This window comes from Hemicordylus capensis, chromosome 6 (assembly GCF_027244095.1).
Source record: "Hemicordylus capensis ecotype Gifberg chromosome 6, rHemCap1.1.pri, whole genome shotgun sequence".
Classification (NCBI taxonomy): domain Eukaryota; kingdom Metazoa; phylum Chordata; class Lepidosauria; order Squamata; family Cordylidae; genus Hemicordylus; species Hemicordylus capensis.
In genome coordinates this window covers 106258111-106281270 of record NC_069662.1, presented here as the reverse complement: position 1 = coordinate 106281270, position 23160 = coordinate 106258111, and the positions used below count along the sequence as shown (strand labels likewise).

General features: G+C 41.9%; 1 protein-coding gene across 8 annotated transcripts in view; it reads left to right on the top strand.

Annotated features, from left to right (window-relative positions):
* RBMS3 (RNA binding motif single stranded interacting protein 3) overlaps positions 1-23160 on the top strand; it is a 1053558-nt gene that overhangs the window by 278349 nt on the left and 752049 nt on the right. For all 8 annotated transcript variants that reach the window (XM_053260504.1, XM_053260503.1, XM_053260501.1 and 5 more), the window contains one exon: positions 3824-3997. In XM_053260504.1, the coding sequence (XP_053116479.1) occupies positions 3824-3997 (174 nt within the window). The remainder of the gene's footprint in view (positions 1-3823; positions 3998-23160) is intronic.

Genomic DNA, 23160 nt, shown 5'->3' with positions numbered 1-23160 from the left:
AACTCCAAATTTCAAGTAGGGATCCGGGGGGAGCTGGGAAATTACAGGCCAGTTAGCTTAACTTCTGTGCCGGACAAATTGATGGAAAGCATACTTAAGCATAACATTGTTAAACACACAGAACAGGTCTTACTGAAGGAGAACCAGCATTTTGCAAAGGCAAGTCTTGCCTCACTAACTTTTGGAGTTCTTTGAGACTGTCAACAGGCCTGTGGACAAAGATGATCCAGCTGACATAGTATACTTGGACTTCCAAAAAGCTTTTGACAAAGTTCCCCATGAAAGGCTTTTGTCTAAACTTAGCAGTCATGGGATAAGGGGATAGGTTCATGTATGGATTGATAACTGGTTGAAGGACAAGAAACAGAGGGTAAGAATAAACTGACAGTTTTCACATTGGAGGGAAGTAAGAAGTGAGGTCCTCCAAGGATCTGTACTAAGACCAGTGCTCTTGTTCATAAATGATCTAGAAGTTGGGGTGAGCAGCGGTGGCCAGACTTGCAGATGACACTAAACTATTTAGGATAGTGAAATCTAAAACAAATTGTGAGGAGCTCCAAAAGGATCTTTCCAAACTGGGGGAGTGGACAACAAAATGGCAAATGCGGTTCAGTGTAAGCAAGTGTAAAGAGATGCATATTGGGGCAAAAAACCCCAAACTTCACATGTACGTTGATGGGATCTGAGCTGTCGATGACTGATCAGGAGAGGGTTCTAGGGGTCATGGTGGACAGCTCATTGAAAGTGTTGACTCAGTGTGCAGCAGCTGTGAAAAAGGCCAATTCTATGCTAAGGATCATTAGGAAGGGGATTGAAAATAAAAATGCTAGTGTTATAATGCCCTTATACAAATCTATGGTGCTGCCACATTTGGAATACTGCGTACAATTCTGGTCACCACATCTAAAGAAGGACATTGTAGAACTGGAAAAGGTGCAGGAAAGAACAACCTCGAGCACCTTCCTTATGAGGCAAGACTACAGCATCTGGGACTCTTTAGTTTGGAAAAGAGGTGACTACGGGGAGACATGATTAAGGTGTATAAAATTATGCATGGAGTAGATAGAGAGAAATTTTTATCCCTCTCTCACAATACTAGAAGCAGGGGTCATCCCATGAAACTGAAGGTCAGGAAATGTAGGACTGACAAAAGGAAGTACTTCTTCACACAATGCATAATTAAGTTATGGAATTCTCTGCCACAGGATGTGGTGATGGTCACTAGTTTGGATGGTTTGAATGCTAAGCACCTTTTAGTGCTTAGACAAAAGCATGGAGGACAGGACTATCAGTGGCTACTAGTCTGGTGGCTATAGGCCACCTCCAGCCTCAAAGCAAGATGCCGCTAAATACCAGTTGCAGGGGAGCAACAGCAGGAGAGAGGGCACACCCTCACTCCCTGCCTGTGAGTTTCTCATAGATGGGCCACTGCTTGAAACAGGATGCTGGACTAGATAGCCCTTGAGCCTGATCCAGCAGGGCTGTTCTTATGTTTTTAGGTAACAACTACTGTAATCCTTGGTGAAAGCATTCTGCTCCCACTCTTCGATGAGGGTATGGATCATTTCTTGCTTTACCACTGGTCAGAGTCCATAGCTGCAAAACTACAGGGTGACTTTTAACATTGTGTGTATTATTCATTCCATTGGCATTAGCTCATTGTAAATGAATGATTGGTAAGTTATGTAATTCTAACAGTCTGTTTCAAAGGTTGTGCTAAGTACAACACATTCTGGAGCATATTTTTGTTCTACTTGTAAGTTGCTTTGAATTGTAATGAAGAGTGTAATAAATTATTAAATAATGTGTTTAACAGTAAAAGATAAAATATTTGATGAAACACCCCAATGCTTTGTAAATTGCAATTATTAGAGAGGTAAAAATACAATACCTCCAAAATTCCTCACAGACAGTGTGCCAATATATTTCAAATATAAAATTTTCCTTTTAGAAAAGCAAAGAAAATTGAATATTAAAAAAACATTTTGATTTAAGAGTTAAGGTGCTTATAATTTTAATGTGTGCTCCAAAAAGCATGGAAGTTGCAAGTTAAGATTAAGATAGTCATCTTAACTTCTGTGCAATATCAACAGTAAAGATTTTGTACAGTCTTGTATCAATCAATCATTTATATTGTGGCCAAAGACCAGTCTTGTATGCCCTGTTGTCTTTACAAATTAGGTTCCTTGTACCCACAGACAGGTTCTTTAATCAACATGTTTTATACTAATTACAGTGACCAATTCATTTAATTTAATAGTTTTACCTTAATAATTAACTTAATTTTAAAAATAAATTATTATAACTTTTAGTAACAGGGACATATGAAGCTGCTTTCTCCTGAATCAGACCATTGGTCCATCTAACTCAGTAATGCCTGCACTGACTGGCAGCAGCTCTCCATAGTTTCAGGCAGGAATATCCCCCAGCCCAACCTGGAGATGTGTGAGACTTTTTGCATACAAATGCTCTGCCACGGAGCTGTGGCCCCATCCTCTAAGGGGAAGGTCTTACAGAGGAGAGCTGGTCTTCTTAGCTAAGCAGGGTCTGCCCTGGTTGCATATGAATGGGTGACGATGTGTGAGCACTGGAAGATATTCTCTTAGGGGATGGAACTGCTCTGGGAAGAACAAAGGGTTCCAAGTCCCCTCCCTGGCATCTCCAAGATAGAGCTGAGAGAGATTCCTGCCTGCAGCCTTGGAGAAGCCGCTGCCAGTCTGTGAAGACAATACTGAGCTAGATGGACCAATGGTCTGACTCAGTATATGGCAGCTTCCTATGTTTCCATGTTCCACTCACATGTTGGTTCCCATCCAAATGCAAACCAAAGCAGATTCTGCTTAGCAAAGGGCACAATTCATGTTCACTATCACAAAATTAGCTCTGCTCCCTCCACGGCAGTGCCCCCCTGGAGGCGATGGGTAAAAAAAAAAGATGTTTACATTAGAACCCCCAAACCAGCTCGAATTCAAGCTGAGTTGGGGGGTCTGTTTGGTGGTGGACAGGGGGGAACTGAACATGCCAAGTATGGTTCAAGTCTGGTTTAGGTTCAAAACTGAGCTGGGCAAACTGGTTTTGTGCACACGCCTACCATAGGGTTCACTAATCCTGATTAGATGTTAAACCAGGATCTTTCTAAACCCACCTAAAGTATAACATATAAATATTACATTTCACCGTAAAATGCATAGATGTTTATGATATATTCCAGAACCTTAACAAACCTGCATGCCTTTTATGAATGTCTAAAATTGTGGAATTACACTACTAAATGTTGACAAGGATTATTGGAGGATCATCCACCATCACTCTGTTGCTTTGTATTTTCATACATTGTCTGTACATTTATAAATTTTACATGCATGTCAGAGTTCACTTGGACTCAGACCTGGAAGAGCCCTATTGGAAGAGGAGCGGGGGCCTTGCTCCAGCCTGGATCTCCAGTCTTTATGTCAGCCCTGCAGATCCCTCAGAGCTGGAGCAGCCAGAGTAGAACCCTCTCCACTGCCCCTGTGTCTCCAGAAATGGAGGTGTTGCTGTACCAGGGCTGAACAGAATGCTTGCCAGGAGGCTCTTGGGGCTTCTCTCCTGACTGGCCTACTTGCCTGAATACCCTCACTCCAAACCTGAAGCCAGTAATGTCCTCTTATCTCTAGCCCTTTTGGCAGGCCCGCAGAATTGCTATTACATAGCCCAGACGCTGCCCTCATTTACTTGTTCCACTTTCTGCAGAAAATTGAATGCGGTCTGCAAAGGCAACATTGTGTTTGTTATGTAGGATCACATTTGTGTTTTACATTAGATTTTCTTTATCTTGCCACAGCCTAACTCCGCAGTGAGAACGTACCAAAACAGTAAATATCGAGTGACCATGAGCCCTGGCTTTAGCTCACAGTGGAACAGCAGTCAACCTCTTTGGAACACCTACACTTTCCCAAGAACAAGCTTGCACTACCAGTCCCATGCTAGCTACACCTACTGTGCTGGGCACACTGCGGTGAGTAAATATATTGTGACTTGTATCCTCTGGATTAATGATATATATAGAAGGACTCTGAAAACTCAGTGGACATTGCTAATGCCCACTTTGTGCCAGCAGCGTTGAAAGTTGTTCTTACTCAGATCAACTGTAATGGTTTTGAAGCCTAAATGGAAGAGCAGTGCAGTGGATTTTTATTTTGTATGGCATTTGTTCTGTATGTATGGAATTTGTTCTGTGAAGATGAGGTATTGGTTATGATTTAGTAATAATAATAGTGAAGATAAGTATGTTCCTTGTCTTTCTGTTTTCTTGCCATAATTATGTTAATGTTGTTTGAGCCTGAATGTTTGTAGAGTTTTAGTTAATTATCATGGCTCATCAGTAGAACCCATTATCAGTAGAACCCATCATCAACTTTGATCAATTTGTCCAGCACATTCAATAGAGAACATAATTGCCCACCTCTCTGCTAAGTTGCTGCATGTATTTGTATCCGAACAAATGGGAAATAGTAGTAAAAGAGTTGAGAATAATAATGCTCGGCTTATCTTCTAGTTTGAGATCTATAATTGTTACTAAAACAGTTGTAAGCTATTTTCCAAAACTTTAATGCATTACTAAGGAAAAAGATACATTCCTTCCAGGTTTTAACTTCAGGAGGGGTTTAAGAGTGGGAGCAGGAGTTATATTTTACATGAGTATGAAGATGGAAACACCACCCACATGGGGAATCATTCTCCCCATTATACTTAGGCTTATTCACCATGTGACATGCTGTGATTATATTATGACTTTCCCTACTTCACAGCAATGGCTGGCACTGGCAGGGCAAATCGCAATACAATGACATCACCACATCACATGTGAGCTTTCCAAAACATTAGAGGGGAAGGAGAGAAGTCACCATGAGAATGGTGTTTTCAGCATCATCCTATGCTGTCCATGGTATGACACTTACTCCCTGTCTAAGTGCTGATTCATATATGCATGTAAATCACTTTATTAATTTATTTTAAAAGAGGTTTATGTCACCTTTACCCAGGGCAGCTCACCAAAATGATGAAACTTATGCTGCATAGTTCAGTACCATAAAATATATATCATATAAGCCACCAGCACTGACTCAGTGCCAACCAACGTTAACAGATCCAAACAAGTAGCATGCGTGAAATACCAACTAAAGGATCCTAAGAACCATAAAAAGCATAGCAAAAGAACTGAGTCTTGGAAGAATACCAAAAGGAGTGGAGCCGAGGGGCTAAGCTACCTCCTAAGTATAAGCATTTTAAAGGATTGGTGGCACTACTGAGAAGACCCTGCTCCTTGTGGATGTAGGTCGTACTTCAAATGGCCCCTGTGCATGTGGGAAAGCACTTATAGGTGAAGTCATTTGATTATTTGACATGTGAGAACTCACAGCTGAGTGTGTGAACTACCTCTTTTTAAAAAGTATTCTGCTTGGTGTGATGTGATGCCACATGATACAAAACCCTCTATCCATAGTGTTTGATTTGTAGTAGTTTTTTCCGCACATGGAAACTGCTACTTGATATTACAATCCTTGACTAATGAACATGCTTGTGTGAATTCTACGAACTAAGGAGGTCAGCACAGGATACCATTTTACCAAAGGATCTTTATTGGAGCTCTCACTGTGAGCTTAGCTCATCTTAGTTAAAGGCTGCAAACTAACATGACGCTCTATAACTTTCTTCATCTCAGTTGCATCCCAGAAAGATTCTTCTTCTTCTTTGGTTACATTTTAAATTGTAACAAAAAGGAAATTGTGTGACCTGAAAGGCATGCTTTAGGTCTACTATATTTTCTATGAAATGTTTAATTACAAAGGCTGCTTAATAGCGTGTGATGCATTAGAACATTAACCATAAAGGAGATTTTTCATTTCTGTGCAAATCTGAGAGCTGCTTTAAATGTAGTACCATGGACTGCAGCACACTGCTATAGCAGATGCTGCTATTTTCTGCATTTCTTTCCTTTTACGTTTCCTTGGGACTATTAGGGTTACTGAAGAATGTTACAAGCATCCTCCAGTATTTCTTAAAATACTCATGAAGATAGCACAGAAGCACTGCTTGAAAAGAACTGCCTTAAGTTACAATGCTCTGTGAGAAGCCTGGCATTGTAAATGTTTAAATTATATCCCATATGTCCAGCAACACACTTTGAAGTCCTATTAGAATCAATGGAAACATGAACCTCCCCTCATGACCACCTCCTAAGAAACAAGGGCTACAGTAAGACATGGAACAGCTTCCTCAGAGCCTCAGTATAACTGCATTACTAAACCAGTGGGCTCTGTGCATAGCACAGCTATTCCAAGATGTTCCTTCCTGTGTATATCACACACCCTCACTTTAAACAAGTTTGTAAGGGATTGGGGGTACTGATGGCCTTCCAATCCCAAAAGGATTGGGATTGATCCACGTGGCCGCCTTCCAAGCTATCTTTTTACCTAGATCAGGGCTGCTCAACTTCAGGCCTCCTGCAGATGTTGGCATACAATTCCCATAATCTCTGGCCATAGGCGGAACTGGGGGGGGGGGCAGGCAGGGCACGTGCCCTAGGCGCCACTGAGGTGGGGGTGCCACACCAGTTCCTGCCACCCCCACCCCATTGCCCACCTGCCAAGCCCCAGGGCCCCTCAGCCACTTGCCTTCAGCTCCGGCTGATCGGCGAGGCTTAGGATCGGCAAGGCCTGCAAACTGCCGAGCTCTTCTCTTCCCGCCTCTCAGCTGATCGGCGGGTGGGCGGGGCTTCCAGAGAGGCCTCCGAGTAGGCCTCCCTGAAGCCTGTACTCGGCTGGCCCGAAGGGAGGCAGGAAGCCAGGAAGGAGGCTGGCAGAGCTCCCTGCAGCAGACCCTCTGCCCAGACCATCCAGTACATCCTTTGCCAGGTAGGCTGTGAATTCCTTTTTGTGGTTACCCCCTGCCCCAATATAGGGATCTGCTTGCCATAGGGCTTTGATGTGGGGGGTGGGGCGAGACTGAGAAGTCTCTGAATATTTAATTTAAAACACTGAAAAATGTGCTGGCTTTAAAAACAAAAACTATCTAAAAAGGCCTGTAAGTGGCTTGTTTCAGGGCAGAAAATTACAAAAACTTCTGGCACAAATATTTATTCATTCATTCATTCATTCTTGCATTCATTCATAAATGCACTTATGTTCAAGTTGTTTTGCAACCCAGAAGGTCTGAGTGAGAACTGTGAAGCATGTGTTGTGCTTTTATTTTATTTTATTTTATTTTATTTTTCTTGTGTGTGAACTGCTCCCCAATAACTTGCAAGGGCTACAAGGTAAATCTGGCCAACATGTGAATGCAGCACCTCCATTCCAGAGGAGATGTGTGTTAAAGGGCTTTAAAAGCCTCGTGTGAAAAACCTCCTGGAATCAAACTTTACTGAATTTGTTCAGAATTCTGAGAAAACAAACATAGGCTTACCCTGCATGGTTGAAAGTCTCCTTTGCTAATCTGCAGCGAGGGGGCCATTTTAATAATTAGCGTTGCTAGTGTGTTCTAGGCATTAAAAGTAGCACAAATATATAGTACTCAATGTATATCACTATATTCTGTGAAGTGTGTGAAATGTATTTCCAGGCAGCATACTTATTTTGAAATATCAGACGTAAATCCTTGGGGGCCTGGGGTGTGTGGAGGCCCTGTATTTTGAGGGGCTGGGGGCCCATTTTAAAATCTCATCTTGGCCCATTCCAACCTTGCTATGGCCCTGGTGGTCACTACATATGGGTTTCTGCACAACACCTGCACAGAAGAAACTTCCATGTAGAAAATGTGTCCCTTGTAAATTGACCCTGAATTTTCCATCCATGACTGGGATATCTGAGAGTTAGAGTCAATAATAAAAGAACAGCACACTGCTTGTGACAGGAAGGGGCAAATGACAATGATTTCTTAGTCTGGCAGGGGCTGGTTTTGGCCCTGGCAGAACTTGGCTGTCTGCTCCTGTTGCAAATGCCTCTGTCTAGTGTGGCAAACTAATGTATCCTCCTCCCTGTTGGTGTCAAAGTAAGCACTAGTGTGGTGAATGCACATATACCCCATCATGAGCCAACAGTCATCATAAGACAAAGGCTGGCAGGAATCATTCACTGGTTTATAGACACACACACACACACACCCCACCACCTTCTTCTTCCCCTATTTTGCTAGTGGCTATTTGGGCTCCTCTAGGACAAAGTCATGTTTGTAAAAAAGCATGAGATGAGACAGAGAAAATGACACTTGGAATCCTCACATAACTCCTGACTGTTGTTCTAAGTCTTTTACAGAGATGGCTCATGTTTTCAGGTTTTGATCAACAACCATGTCTAGATGGTACAGTGTTCCTTTTAACAGGGATTTCCAGATATTGTTGACTACAAGTCCCATCATTCCTGTTTGGACAGGGGCGCAATTTCAGTGCTTGCCCTAGGCTCTATTTTCCCAAGTTACGCCTCTGTCCCTGGCTATTGGCCAGTGTGGCTGGGGATTATGGGAGTAGTAGTCCAAAAAAAATCTGCGAGGGCCTAAATTGATCTAGATGCTTCTAGCAATCTGTGTTAAGTGGTTCAGAATCTTGAGAGCACACTTGTAATATACATATAGAGTTGTGTCCAAAAGGTTTAGCTTACACAATGGTTTGACTAAGACTTGCCTATAAAGGTTTCTTTCCCTTACTCTAGAGCAGGCCTGCTCAATTTAGCCCCCCGATGATTTTGAACTACAACTCTGATAATCCCCAGCCACAGTGGCCAATAGCCAGGGATTATGAATGTGGTAGGCCAACATCTGCAGGAGGGCTGAAGTTGAGCAGTGCTGCTAGAGGAAGGGAATCTTTGGATGCAACTTATACATTGCAAGCTAGACTCTTGCCACATCCCATGTCTCCAAACGTCAAAAATCCATAGACTGTTTTAAATTATCCTTATTTTAGCTACAGCTGTGTAGAGTTTCTTAATATCTTCTAAACCCATGAGAAGCTTGTGAGAAGTGCACAGCTGAAAGACTGCCAGTACTGCAATCAACAAGAGTGATATAGAAAACCTGGTGTATGATCTGTGCAACCCAAAATGATAACTGCTGATCTTATTTTTTTAAAAAAATATATATTTATCTGTAAGAAATATCTTAAAGAAACAAAGGTTCAAACACAAGCGTATTAGGCTATTTTATTGAAAGAATAAATAGAGAGCCCATCTCGATTGTGCTGGTTTCCTTTAGGGGAAAAGATGTCAGGCTCAAACAAATGTATCTCTCAATTAGCTTCCCCTACCTTCTTCCACACTCCTTTGCATCTGAAGCAACTATCCCAGTGGCTTGTAAGATTGCTTTTGCTGCTGCCTCTTTAGGCCAGCTTTTCAAAGCGGCAATCTCATGCAGTTAATTCAAATCAAATCAGCTTATCAGCTCGGTTCATTGTAAGTCTTTCATAACTGCTCATGTGTGACAGCCCATTAAAACTTGGCCAGAGCCTTTAAAACATCACAAAAATCTGCAAATATATTTTACATTCAAGCTTTTGAGCTAGTTGGACATATTTGTTTTGTGTATTAACCTTTGAAATTGAGCCTTTTTCCAGGGTTTGTGGGGACAAGGCAATGGGTAATATACAAGTTTAGCGGAGGTAATTTCCCAAATTTTGCTTCACAGAGGATTAGATGTATTGTTTAAAAAAATCCATCAGAAAAAATGTTTCAGCTAAATGAGCTTTGATACATAGTTTCTCTAACTATTATCCTATGAGACATGTCATAATGTTGTTTTTCTTTTGTCTGCACAGATAATTTTAGTATAGGAAAAGTATAGGAATGTACATCAACATCCGTGAAAAGGGGCAAAGGGATTTATATCATTCCAACTACAGGTAGTTGTTGCACAGTCTGAATACCCATGATGACATAAATGCTAGCACTGTGCTTCACATATGACTAAAATGAAATGAAATGGGTTGGATCGAAAGGTTCCCTTTCTCCAACAGCAGGATGACTCCTTCCATAGGAAGGGAATGTTTGGATCCAACCCATTGTTTGTTTAAAGATCTTTTTGGATCTCTTGGCTGCTTTCGATACTATTGACCATAGTATCCTTCTGGACCATCTGAGGGGGCTGGGAGTGGGAGGCACTGCTTTGCAGTGATTCTGCTCCTACTTCTTAGGCTGATTCCTGATGGTGTCACTTGGAGACAGTTGCTCTGCAAAATGAGAGTTAGGATGGAATGGAGTTCCACAAGGCTCCATACTATGCATCAAATCCATACTGATTTGGTCCAGGGTATTATCAGTATGCTGACACCCAAATCTGTTTCTCCATGTCAACGTCATCAGGAGAAGGCATAACTTCCCTAAATGTCTGCCTGGAGGCAGTGATGAGGATGAGGGATGAGGGATAACAAATGGATGAGGGATAACAAATGGAGGGATATGGGATAACAAATGGAGACTGAATCCAAATAAGATGGAGGTAATTATTATGTGGAACTCAGGAGACAATTGTATTGTTTGTTTGTTTATTACATTTATATACTGCCCCATCCAAACAGCTCTGGGTGGTGCACAACAACAGATCTGCTGGTTTTGATAGGATCACACTTCCCCAGAAGGAACAGGTACACAGTCTGGGAGTGATTCAGGATTCAAACCTCTCACTGGTGTCTCAGGTTGAGGCAGTGGCCAGAGGTGCTTTCTATCAACTTTGGATGATAGGTCAGCTGTGTCTGTTTCTTGAGATAAATGACCTCAGAACAGTGGTAAATATGCTGGAAACCTCCAGACTTGACTACTGCAATGCGATCTATGTGGGGCTGCCTTGAAACTTCAGATGGTACAGAATATGGCAGCCAGGTTAGGGTCTCGGTTATTTCAAAGAGACCATATTACTCTTCTATTAAAAGAAATACACTGGCTACCAAAAAGTTTCCAGGCAAAATGAAAAGGTGCTGGTTATAACCTATAAAGCCCTAAACAGCTTAGGCCCTTGGTATTTAAGAGAATGTCGTCTTCATTATGAGCCCCTTCGCCCATTGAGATCATCCGGAGAGATTCATCTACAGTTGCCACCAACTCATTCGGTGGCTACACAGGGACGGGCCTTCTCCGCTGCTGCCCTGAAGCTTTGGAATCTGCTCCCTGCTGAAATAAGAAACTCCCCATCTCTGAAAACTTTTAAAAAGTCTTTAAAGACACATTTATTCACCCGAGCTTTTTAACTAGAATTGTGGTTTTAAATTGTTTTAAGATTTTAATTTCTACAATACTTCTCTCCAGACCATTTTTTATTAAGTAAGTTAAAACACTAAAAAGAGAACTGCAGCAAAGAACAGCCATTTTGATGTATATACGTCAGGTTCAGTTTTCTATGTCCCACTGTTTAAAATCCACACTCTAATATCCAAAACTTTCCCCAATCTAATGAAACACCTGATTAGTACATAACAAAATGGGGAGGAGAGAGAAGGGGAAGGTTGATGACTCACCTCTATGCCTGTTTAACACTGACATCGAGAGAGAAAAACCAGGGAGAGGGAGGGTATGATTTTATATTCTGTTTTAATTTTTGTATTTTGCTGTAAACTGCCCAGAGATGGGATTTTGGGGTGGTGTACAAATATGATTGATTGATTGATTGATAGTAAAGTGGGAGAACAAAGAACTGTGGAGATACAGGATTTCTTGTTTGACTTTTTCATATCACAACAATATTGTCATGGGATCTGAAAATGGTGAAAACAATTGCTTGAGTGGTAAGAGTAATGTTCACATGAGCAGAGAACCCCAACTAGATTACCATTTTTCTCACTTCAGTCAGTGAAGCAGGATTATTAATTAGTAGCCAAAGAAAGCTCTCCCGAGTTCATTTCCAGTTAGTGTTTGCTGTCTGGCTGTGTTTATTTCCCTTTCTCTCCCTCCAGCGAGAGAGTGCAAGGGAAATAAACACACCCAGTCAGCAAACACTGGCTGGAAATGCAATCGGGAGGGCTGGGGCAGGTCCTTCAGTGATCAGTCCATGTCCCTTTGTGTGTGATGTCACATGCACGGAGGGTACTGGCAGCCCGTTTCATTGGTGGCTAGGGTTCTTTGAACCCTACCGCTCAATGGTGGTTCTGCTCCTGATAAGTGGGTTTTTAAAAAAAAATCCATGTGGGTTGTTTTGTAATACCTATTCTACTTGCTCAAAACTACTGTGATAAAGATTTAAAAATATCAAATTGCTAAGTATGTTTGAACAGGAATCCATAATGCAAACTTGTGTGTAATGGGTAGAATTCAAAGAAGGATACCTCTGGATAAATGCAAATGATTTAATGCTTAATTTTCTATTGATTGTACTCACAATGTTTAGGATTAGGGTGCTGCTATGTTGCATGATACTGACAGTTGAGTTCTGTCCATCTGATCTAGTTCTTATTTCATCCAACTATCTTTCAGTGGTTTTCAGTTAATGGGGGCAGCTTTACACATGACACTTCATGCATGCATGCAAACAAACATGTTGTGTGTATTTATGCCACTGTAATGCCACATGGAAAACATTTCTGGCCAGGTTTATCATACAGGTATACAAACCAGGACTGCCTGTTTCTCCCTGCCAATGGTACACTTGGTGGCAGATATGCAATTGCTCGTCCATAAAGGTGTGAAACAGCCTTAAGACTGTTTATAAACAGAATGGAGTCGGCTTTTCCAATGCAATAGTTTATTTTTAAGCAAACAGAATGATTTAAAGATGAGAGGCATATATTTTTCTTTCAGATGTTATGGCTGGCATAGAAAAGCAGACCAATGAGAGAAGCACACAAGTGGGTATTCTAGACAAACGCATCCATATAGAACTAGAACACAAGATTTTCATTATTCTCTAAAAGCAAAAAAAAAAAAAAAAAAGCCACCTTAAAGCTTGCTAGCAAGAAAGCATTGAAAAAAGGATTAAATATAAGCCCCAGTGATTTTACTGGAATAATTTTTCATACTGTTTGGAGAACCCCTAATTGGGAAGAACTCTTGTGGGGAAGATAGAAAGATTCTAACCCATCTTTATATCTTCTGAGTTGTTCATTAAATGGACAAGGCAGTTGTCTTTGGAATTTATAGGGAAAAAGATGAGTTCCTTCAAGCCTAAGAGAAAATCCAAGTATTTGAGTAGATGCTATGAACAGTCAACCCATCACATGCTGTAAGGTATCAAACACATTTTGAAAGACAGGATTGTGTGTACTCTCTCTCCCTCTCTCACATGCACACACACACACACACACACACACACACACACACACATATAACAGGGATTTGCAAATGTTTTGTAATTTTAATGTACCATAATTTTGGGCATAAATGCCACATCGGCATAAACGCCACAGTAAGGAAAAAAGGCTGAAGTAAATGCCACAAGAGAGAGGGGGGAAATCATGCATTAATTTTTCGGTTGTGGTGAACACTTAAAATTTTACTACAGCTTGATCCTTAATTCTAGCATAAATGCTGCATCAGCATAAATGCAGCAGGAGGCAATAAACAACTTTTAATAACGGGCCCGCCGCAGCCTTTCTACCCCAAACTACGGTATTAGTTGGATTTGGCATTATTTTGTTTTTTCACTAGTCCTCCGTACAAGTATTAATGAGGAAAGTGTTTCCCTTGTGTAAGTACCTAGTTTTAATTCCAGGCATGTGTGCTAACTGTTGCAAGTGTAATAACATTCCATGCACTATTAGCAGATATCCATACTTACAAGCTGACTAGTTTTGGTTACAGGCCCATTATATTCCTTTCATGGCTACTTAAATGTGGGTGATGCAAATAAGTTGCAGTAGCACTTGCAAGAGTTGCCCTTTATGTTAATATCAAAAAATATCCTTAAACCCTGGAGATGACTCAAGATTCTCAAAGTCTGCACAACTTTGAGCAGAGAGAGGACTGAACAAAATATCAGTCTTGTATGGCAACCTCTTTACCCATGTTTTCAGATAACAAGATAATGGGGTAGCCATGTCAAAGAGGGCCTAAATTTGTGGTCTTGAATGAGAAAAAGAAAGGGATTTTTGCTGCTCCTAGACACAAGTTGCTTTTTCCATCATCTCCTGCCCTTGTTAAGTGCCTTCCTCAGAACTGTGTCTCACTTCTCTCCTAAGCCTAATATAGGGAGCTACCAGCAAACAGCCATGCTGTGCTGGGTTGAATAGGGACTGTTGTTCTTCCCCTGATAAATATGAGAACCACCAGGTTGAAAGTTTCCACTTTACCAAGTTAGTAGGAGATTAAGAGATTTAAGTGAGAAAGAAATGGAGATATTTCAAAGAGTTGTTGCTTTACATGTTGATACTACCTTTGCTTCTTAGAGCCCAGATTGGCAAACATGGGTCACCTCCCCAACCTCAACTTTGTGAGATAGCTTAGGCTGAGAGATGGGGACTGGCCCAGGAGGTCTCTGTAGTTTAAGACCAACACTGGCAAAAAGCAGTACAATGTCGTGAGTGTCATGTGACGTCAAAGCAGAAAAATGAGGATTCATGTAAGATGATAAGGAGGAGCTTGTGGGAAATGATCAGCCAGTATGAGGGAGTAGGGATATGTGAGCAGGTTGGAACCAAACTGGTTCAAAGTTGAACCAGTTGGGTTCGAAGACTCAGGGTCAAGCTGAAACACCCCCGGTTCGGCTCTACCTCGAACCGAACCGAACCCACCCCCACCCACCCCCGAGCTGTTCAGGGGGTTCACAGTCATATTAATGGTTTACAAAATTAACATTATTTTTCAATTTAAAAAAATCATTTTAAAATGGCATGACCACATAGAAGCCCATTGTGCAAGCACGGTGGCCTCCAAAATGGCCACCGCACTGGGGGAAAGGCCCAAATGGGCCAAAGATTGGCCAAAAAGGGCCATTTTCAAGTGAGGGAAGGCAGGTGGGGGAGGGGGAACCTCCACGGACCCACTGCTGCCTCAGAGTTCATAATCCAGAGATTATGACTGTAGATACAGTCATCCCTCGCCAACCGCGTGTTATCCAATCACGGTTTTGAGTATCCGCGACTGGAAAATTGTGGCAGGTCTTGCCAACAGCAACCTGAGTATCCATGTTTTGGTGGGATTTTTCCCCCAAATTTTGGGGGTTTTCCCACGATTTTTGGGGATCGGGGGGGTCTTTTCTGAGTGTCTCCTTCACTCCTCTTCCTCACTCCTGGTGATTTGGGGGATTTTCCCTATTTTTTTTACTGTACTTTGCAGTCCTTTCACGACTGCAAGTCCCCTAACCCCCTGTTGGCCATTGATTTTAATGGCTCATCTACCACGAATTTGCCAGCTGTGAAGTTTTCCCAGAACAGAACCATCGCGGTTGTCGAGGGATGACTGTGAATGAATGAATTCTTTATTTATGACCAAAGGTCAGCATAACATGACATAAACAAAACATCTCATAACATAGGAATGTACAATTGGAAGAAGGAAATATGTAAATATTTGCACATAAGTATCCACGGATAAATAATCAATACAAATTATAAAATTAAGCAAGAAGAACTCACTGCTGTAACAATACTGCAATAGAACAAAATTTGGCCACCTTAAAGGTGACATCTAAAATTCTATCTGCGAGAAGATAAGAAACATAAAAGTCTCCTGAACAGCCTGGGAAGGGTGTCAGAAGAGGAGTTAATAAGGAGCATCTTAAATCTCTATATAATGGCCAGTGCAACAGAACATGCTGGATGGATTCACTTCCCCCATACCACATGGGCATAATCTATCCTCCCTGGGGATCCCCAGAAACCTTCCCGAGAGCACTACTGAAGGTAACATGTCATGTCTTGCCCTTAAAAAGGCCCTCTGGTAGCACATCATGCTCAGAGCATTCAAATAGGCGGCAGGGCCCCAGCTAGAACTGCTCAAACCCAACCTCCCTTTAGTACAATTAGGGAGAGTTCTTGTTGAATTTCAGAGTCCAAGAGTTTTTGCTTCAGGATCTGCCTAGCCTGGTAATAACTTAACAAGACTAGGTAGTTCATAGACGGACCCAAGGACACAATTTTGTCCTGAATAGCCCGGGCCCAAGTGGGCTGGAATACATCAGCCAAGATAAGAGAGATCCGTCCTCGAGGGGAAAAATCTGACTTTAAGCCAATAGGTTAAAATAGACAACCAGGCCCAGACTTAGATTTTCAGAGACACATCTAGGTACTCTAAGTAGAGCCCTAAGGAAGTCATTTTGAACCACATCTATAGATTTATATGAAGGAAAAGGACCAAGTTGCGCCCCATATAATATCTGGCTCTTAACTTTGGCTGCAAATAATTTCAAGGCGGCCAAAATGATCTCATCTGCTTTAGAATAGAAAAATCTCCAGACATACAGAGAATTTCTCCGTGCCGTAAGAATAACTTGATCTATATGCGCCTTCCATGAACCCCTTGCTTGCCTGGTCACACCTAAATATATGTATAGACCTGTTCTAACTGTTGATCCTCAGTCGACCATCTTAACTGCCTAGGTCTCCTTGCAAAAATCATTACTTTGGATTTCGAGTAATTGATTAAAGATAATTTACTCTACAGTAGAGGGCCAATCTTTTCAAGGCTCGCCTCAGGCCCACCAGAGTCCTAGATAAAATAGCAGCTGCAGCTGCATAAAGAAGAAGAGGAATACGCACACCTGCTGCAGATGGCAAATGTAGGCTAGAGTCAGTTAGACAAGGGGCCGAGTCATTGAAATATAAATTAAAAAGCGAGGGAGCAAGGATACAACCCTGCCTCACTCCTTTATAGGTGAATATAGGTTGTGAAAGCTCCCCTTTAGGATGACATCTGACCCTGATATTCGAGCCTGCATGAAGCTGTTGCATTAAGAAAAGAAGTTGCTTGTCGATGTTCGTTTGAGCTAGCTTCTCCCAGAGCAGTCCTCTAGATATAGAGTCGAATGCCGATTTAAAATCAATGAAAGCCACATACAAAGCCGACCCAGGCTTATCTCCATATTTTCCAATCAGATGTCGGAGGATAAAGACCTGATCAATGGTAGATCGTCCAGTTCTAAGCCTTGCCTGCTCATCCCTGCAAACACTCTCGTCCTCCATCCAGGCATGAAGTTTGACTAAAAGCTGCCTAGCACACAGCTTGCTGACTACACTTAGCAGTGAGATAGGCCTATAATTTGAGGGGAGATTTCTTTCCCCTTTCTTATAAATTGGCACTATAACAGCTGTACTCCACTCTTTCGGAATTTGACCAGTGGAGTCTATATAGGTGAAAAGCCTGGCCAGCACAATTGAATAGCCTCAGGGTTAATACCATCAAATCCTGAGGCCTTACCAGTTTTCATTTCACCTATTAATTTTTATTAATTCCGATACCGTAACTGGTGGCCACGAGGGATGACTACACATCCAGTTCAAAGGAATATTGTTCAATACAACTGGTGCTCTTTAATATCTGCAAAACACCTTCTACTTGTATTTTAAAAACGGATCCCCGCCCCCCCATGCAACTACTTTTTTCTCAGGAGCAGAACTAGAACTAGTCTAATTCTCCCCTTTTAGAGGGAAAGCTTCATGGAGTAAGTTGTTTTTCTAGCTGACTATGAAAGTTGCCTTTCCCTTAAATCTCTTTCCATATGGCTACTACTTAGTGTCTTTTGTCTAGCCAAGTGGGACAGGTGCAATTATTCACCTCTGAGCTCTGGGAAAGAGAATATAATTCAATGCAGCCTTTCCACAAGGGAATGCTATTCATTGCAACAAACAGAACTGCTTTATGTGGGTCCGTTAAAACTTTGAAAGCATGTGCCGTGCCCAGTGTGTGGTGAACATCCCCACTTTCAACAGACATAGCAGATTACTCCTACAATTTAAACATGAGGTGAAGTAGTACAGTAGTTTAGGACCTGGTGACAATATCTTCTGTCAGTCAGACCAGGAATGACTTGTGTAGCTTGAAGTGAAAGCGAGGACATGTAACTTCCTCCTAATTGATTTGCTTGGATGGTGTGGAGCTCCAGTGTGCAGCTTATATTGTGAGGTTCTCAGAGCGAATGCCCATATACACATTTTTTCCTTTGCTTCCAGGGCTGGGGCAGATGTATTTCCAGGGCAACAAATGCCTACTACTACTGCTACTATAATGCTTTTCAACAAACATTTTCAAAGCAGTTTACATAGAATAATAATCATAATAATTAATAAATAAAGATGGTTCCCTGTTCCAAAAGGGCTCACAATCTATAAAGAGACATAAGGTAGTCAGCCACAGGAGGGATGCTGTGCTTGGGTTGTAGAGAAACAATTGCTGTCCCCATAAACATAAGAGACTCACCCATTTCAAAGGTGCTGCTTTGTTTAGTTAGCAGGGATGATGGAAGAATTTCCCATACATGATATCTACTATAGTTGTCATACATTATCTACTATAAGGTTTAGAGGAACTTCCCATACAATTGAGGTAAATCATGTTTTTGTGGCCCATCACCCACACATTGATGGTGTGTGTGTGTGTGTATGTGCTCGTGTGCACATGTGTGCATTTTCCCCAAGACCATTCACATGACAAAAAACAAATCTGTGATCCATTAGGAGAAAAAAACTGGGCAGCACAGAAGTGGCAAAGGAAATAATTGTGTATTATTTCAAACTAACATTCCCATCTTAACACAAATGAAAGCACATGTTAAGCAAACTATGGGGAACTGCGTGCTCTTGACATACATGTTGATGCTCTGTATGTATATTGATAATAAAGAAAAGCACTCTTAATATGTGAAAAGTGCCTTTCTTTCAATAAACTATCCAGCAGTGGTGAGTGGGGACAAGCTATTTTCTGGGAAACGATTTCTTGCCCACCTTATATTTCCCTCTGGAGATCCTGTGTATCCAGCCCCTAATATCCATCCATTCTAGTGCCTCAGTTTGACAGCTGTAGAATGGATCCACCTCAGAGGGGTTTTTGTGAGTTTTCTTAAAATGCAGATTGCCACAACAGTTTCTCCACTGAAAACACACTCTGGGCTGTCTCTTTTGCTGTGCTTGTATAGGAGCTATAGTGGCGGCATCAGATACAATTTCAATTGTTTTAAATCAAATCCTCCACATGATAGAACAATAGGGAATCAATATTTCTGAATCTGTACATATAGCAGAGTCAAAATGGTGCTTTATGTAAACAGAACATATATACAAAAGTCTGCTTATTATTATAAATGCATTTCCCAGAAGAGAAAAAGCACAGTTTGCTGCAGCTATGTAGAAAAGGCTTGGGGTTTGGGAATAACCAGCTGTGCTCCTGTTCCGTGGCTTTTTGTACTCAGGACATTGCTTCCCATCCCTGCCATATGGTAGTGCCGTGGAAAGAATCATGTTACATTAACAACAGACAGGAAGCATGTTAAAGCTTCTGTAAGACATCTCTGCTATTTGTAGCCAAAGTTTTGTAAGACAAAAACCCCTTGAACTTCTGAAGATACAACATCAGCATAAAACCTTCCACTTGGAAAATAAAAATTTTCCTAAATCTCTAAGCCACTTCTATTTTCTTGAGGGTTTTAGGCTTTTATAGACAAATTCTTCTTTGATTTAGGCTTTTATAGACAAATTGTATTAATTGTTTTTAAATGACCGATTCGCAGGTTTTGTTTAGGGTAGTATAAAAAATGTAATAAATAAACAGATAGATAGATAGATAGATAGATAAATGCAAGTTATACTCTATCAACAGCTGCCTTTCAATAGCTTCCATGTAAGAGTAAAGTTAACAGAGTCATACCAGTAGAAGAGTGAATGAACTGTTTGCTGGGCTGACTCAGATCTGAGGAGAGCTTCAGCAAAATGCCCTCTGGGTAGCATGTGTGGTGGAAGATGCAGGGTTTTTTATACAGTGTTCTAGCCAGCAGCTCCTGGGGTACTGCCTGCCACAATGTCCTGTAGACTGTTGCATGTCCTCAGAACTTGCGTTATGCATTGTAGGGTGGGGGGAAGCAGACGACAGCCAGCAGTCAGATGGAAGGCTGTGGTTCTGATGATTGCCTTCTGCTGGGTTTATTTTTTCACTTCCACTTTTGGCAGGAGGAACCAGTAGAAGGTACACAGCTTTCTCACAGTTGCTCCCTGCCTCCTGCCATCATGTTTTCCACCTTAAAATGTCCCAAATAGACCACATTTGCACGTAACACAAAACTGTAGTTAAATGGGGCAGAGGTTGGAATCTGCATACATCTGAATGCATGAAACCACTGTTTCACAGCTAAAGCAACCTGCGGTTTTCCTCACCAAACTCCAATTTAAACCGTCAGTTGTAATGAGTTTCTTCGCGATTCCCCATGACAGCTGATCTGCATATGCTGCAATGCTGTTCTAAACCCAGGAAATTTGAATGAGAATTATGATCTGTTCCCGGTCCCAGTTTTCCCTCAGCCTGCCCACCCAGCAACACCCTAACACATGGAGCAGCAAATTCTCCATGGGTGTATCAAAGGCTTCCCTGGAGAGGAGGGGGTTGTTGTGCAAAAGTTCTATCATTAACCAGCAGAGGCGTAACTAGGGAAAATGGCGCCCGGGGCAAGCATTGAAATGGTGCCCCCCCACGCCCCCCCCCCCCACATACTACATTATACTTAGGTTTTTCCTCACAAGCGCCCGCCACCGCCGCCAAGCCAGGCCACTGACTGGCCGCCAGGCGCCAGCAAAGCAATGGGGGGGCGCGGGGGGCGCGGAAGGGACTGCTTATGGGGGAGGGGGCGCCGACGCGCTCCCTTGACTGCTGCAGCGCTGCTGCACTGAGCAGGAAACATTTGTATTAACAAAAAATTAAAAAAAAAAAATTTTTTTGTCATGGCGGCACCCCCCACGTGACCAGAAAAGATGGCGCCCAGGGCACATGCCCCCCCTGCCCCCCCTATAGTTACGCCTCTGTTAACCAGAGAGAATGGGGGCCCCTTTTTGGATAGCTGAACTCATGAGTGTTCTGTCCGATTGAAGACTGAAGGTTTTCAAGCCTATGGTCCTCCGCAGTGGACTGGCCCTCTCCTGAGGGTATTCCCGGGTGGCAAGCTGACACAGGGTCAGGAGTATGGTTTGATCTTCATGGACTGCTTTGCAAGGGTGAGCCATCACAAGAGCATCCTTGGTCACGGTGGGCCAGACCCCAGGATCCTTTGTCCTCCCTCATATACATATCCCCTCCTAGGAAGTCATCATTTCTCCTTCTAAAAGAAAAATAGTGCCCCCAGCATCCCTCCACTACCAGAAATTGTGCTTGTGCAAGACTGTTTTGTTTCAAAGCTCTGCATGGCATTTAAAGGGATTGAAGTCCCTTTTCCTTTTCGGACAGACCATTCCGAAAAGGCACAATTGCACTTGGCATGCCCCCTTGAAGCTCATGGCCAAGGGCTGCCTCCCTGAAGACGTTCTGATGCCTTGCCCACAACCTGGCGATGCAAGCACTACAGAGCTTCCTGGGATGTGGACTCAATGGACCAGGAAGAGGGAGGGGCTTCCCACCCTGAAAACAGAGGTTGTTGGCCTGTGGTTGGATGGACATCCATGATGTGATTCACGGTTAGAAAAAATAACCACAGGTTAAGCAACCTCCGGTTTCATGTTAGGTGCAAATGCAGCCATATGTAAATATGTAGCATGAGATCTAGGATGTGTCACAACAGAAGACGGTTAAAAAGAATGTATTTTGGAAGAACCACATCTTCTGCCAAGATAAGGGAAAGAGACCTATCCAGCTGGTGGCTGTCAGGTGCTGGCTAAGCCTAGTCCTCCATAGGGGACAGAATATGGTCAGCAGCAGTAAACCTCTCAGGGCACTTAGGCCTTGGCAGCTGCCTGAGGGAGCCATATGCTGACATCAGCCCTCTTGTGCATTGAATAACATTCATTTAGAAAACAGTAGGACCATTTCATTTAATGGTTGTCTTGGGTTGGGGAAGGATTTGAACACCTGTCTACAGGTAAGCTTCCAAAGAACATGGTGGCTCTGCTATTGATCTAGTTCCATAAGATTATCACAGTATACAATGGTTGCAAACATTGTGAATTTAGAGAATTTGTGATCTAAATCCATCTTTGGATGCTACTTACATAGGTATTAGAATAAATGCCTCCAGAAAAATCCCATTTTTAAAAGCTTACATCGGAAAGCACAATTTATTTATTTATTACAAATAAAGGCTTTTCTAAGCTTACAGAGTGCTAAACATTAAGCTGAATTCCATCAATAGATTTTAAACATGCTGAAATATACAGTCCTATACATATTTGCTCTTTTTAAACACTGGGACTATTACAAATGCTAAAAATAATAATCCCAAGAGAAAATTAAAACCATATCATTTTTTTAAAATTCAAATTGGTAAGTGTTTCAGCAAAAGTCATCCAGGAATGCTTGCCCAAAATGAAATGTCTTCAGTTATTTCCTAAAATAAGATAAAACCAGACTTCAATAGACTTACTGGAAGAGTGTCATAACCACAGTGCCACAACTGAAACAGTCCAGGTCTATACACTTGGAACCAGTTTCACAACAGATTGAACCAAAATCAGGGCTTCACTTCTAGATCTCCACAAATGGGAAGGTTTATACGAAATACAAAAATGAGAACAAGGATGGGGGAGCCTATGGCTAAAATAATGCAGACAATAAAGGAGTGGGACATTTCATATAAACAGAAATAAAGCAACGTGAAAGACATGGTAGTTAGGGTTAGAAGAGTTGTAGCTTGGATGCTTTGCTTTAATGGTGTGATTCAACTGGGCCATGATCCACCAAGACCTTTTAATATAGATGTAAAAATTCCAGAGAATTAAGAACTACACAATGACCAGGCCACAGAGAAAATTCAACACATCTAGAATTTACTAAACAAAGTCCTTCAGTATTACACGTTATCAAACAACCCAATCTGTTTTGCTGTCCTGCTTGTTACTCTATTATCTGCCAGGACTAGACTAGGCAGTAACTAACCTAAGGTATTATTTAAGAACTGGCCTGTATCAAAGAATGGATTTCTAACATATGCCACATTAGTAAGCAATACATTTATTTTTCAGCATATAAGCAGTCATAATTAGCAGATGCATTCAGAGCAGCTGCAACTAGGGATGTGCACGAATCACGTTTTAAGACACAATTCAGAACACATCCCCTGCCCCTTTAAATCAGAGGAGAGCAGGTCACT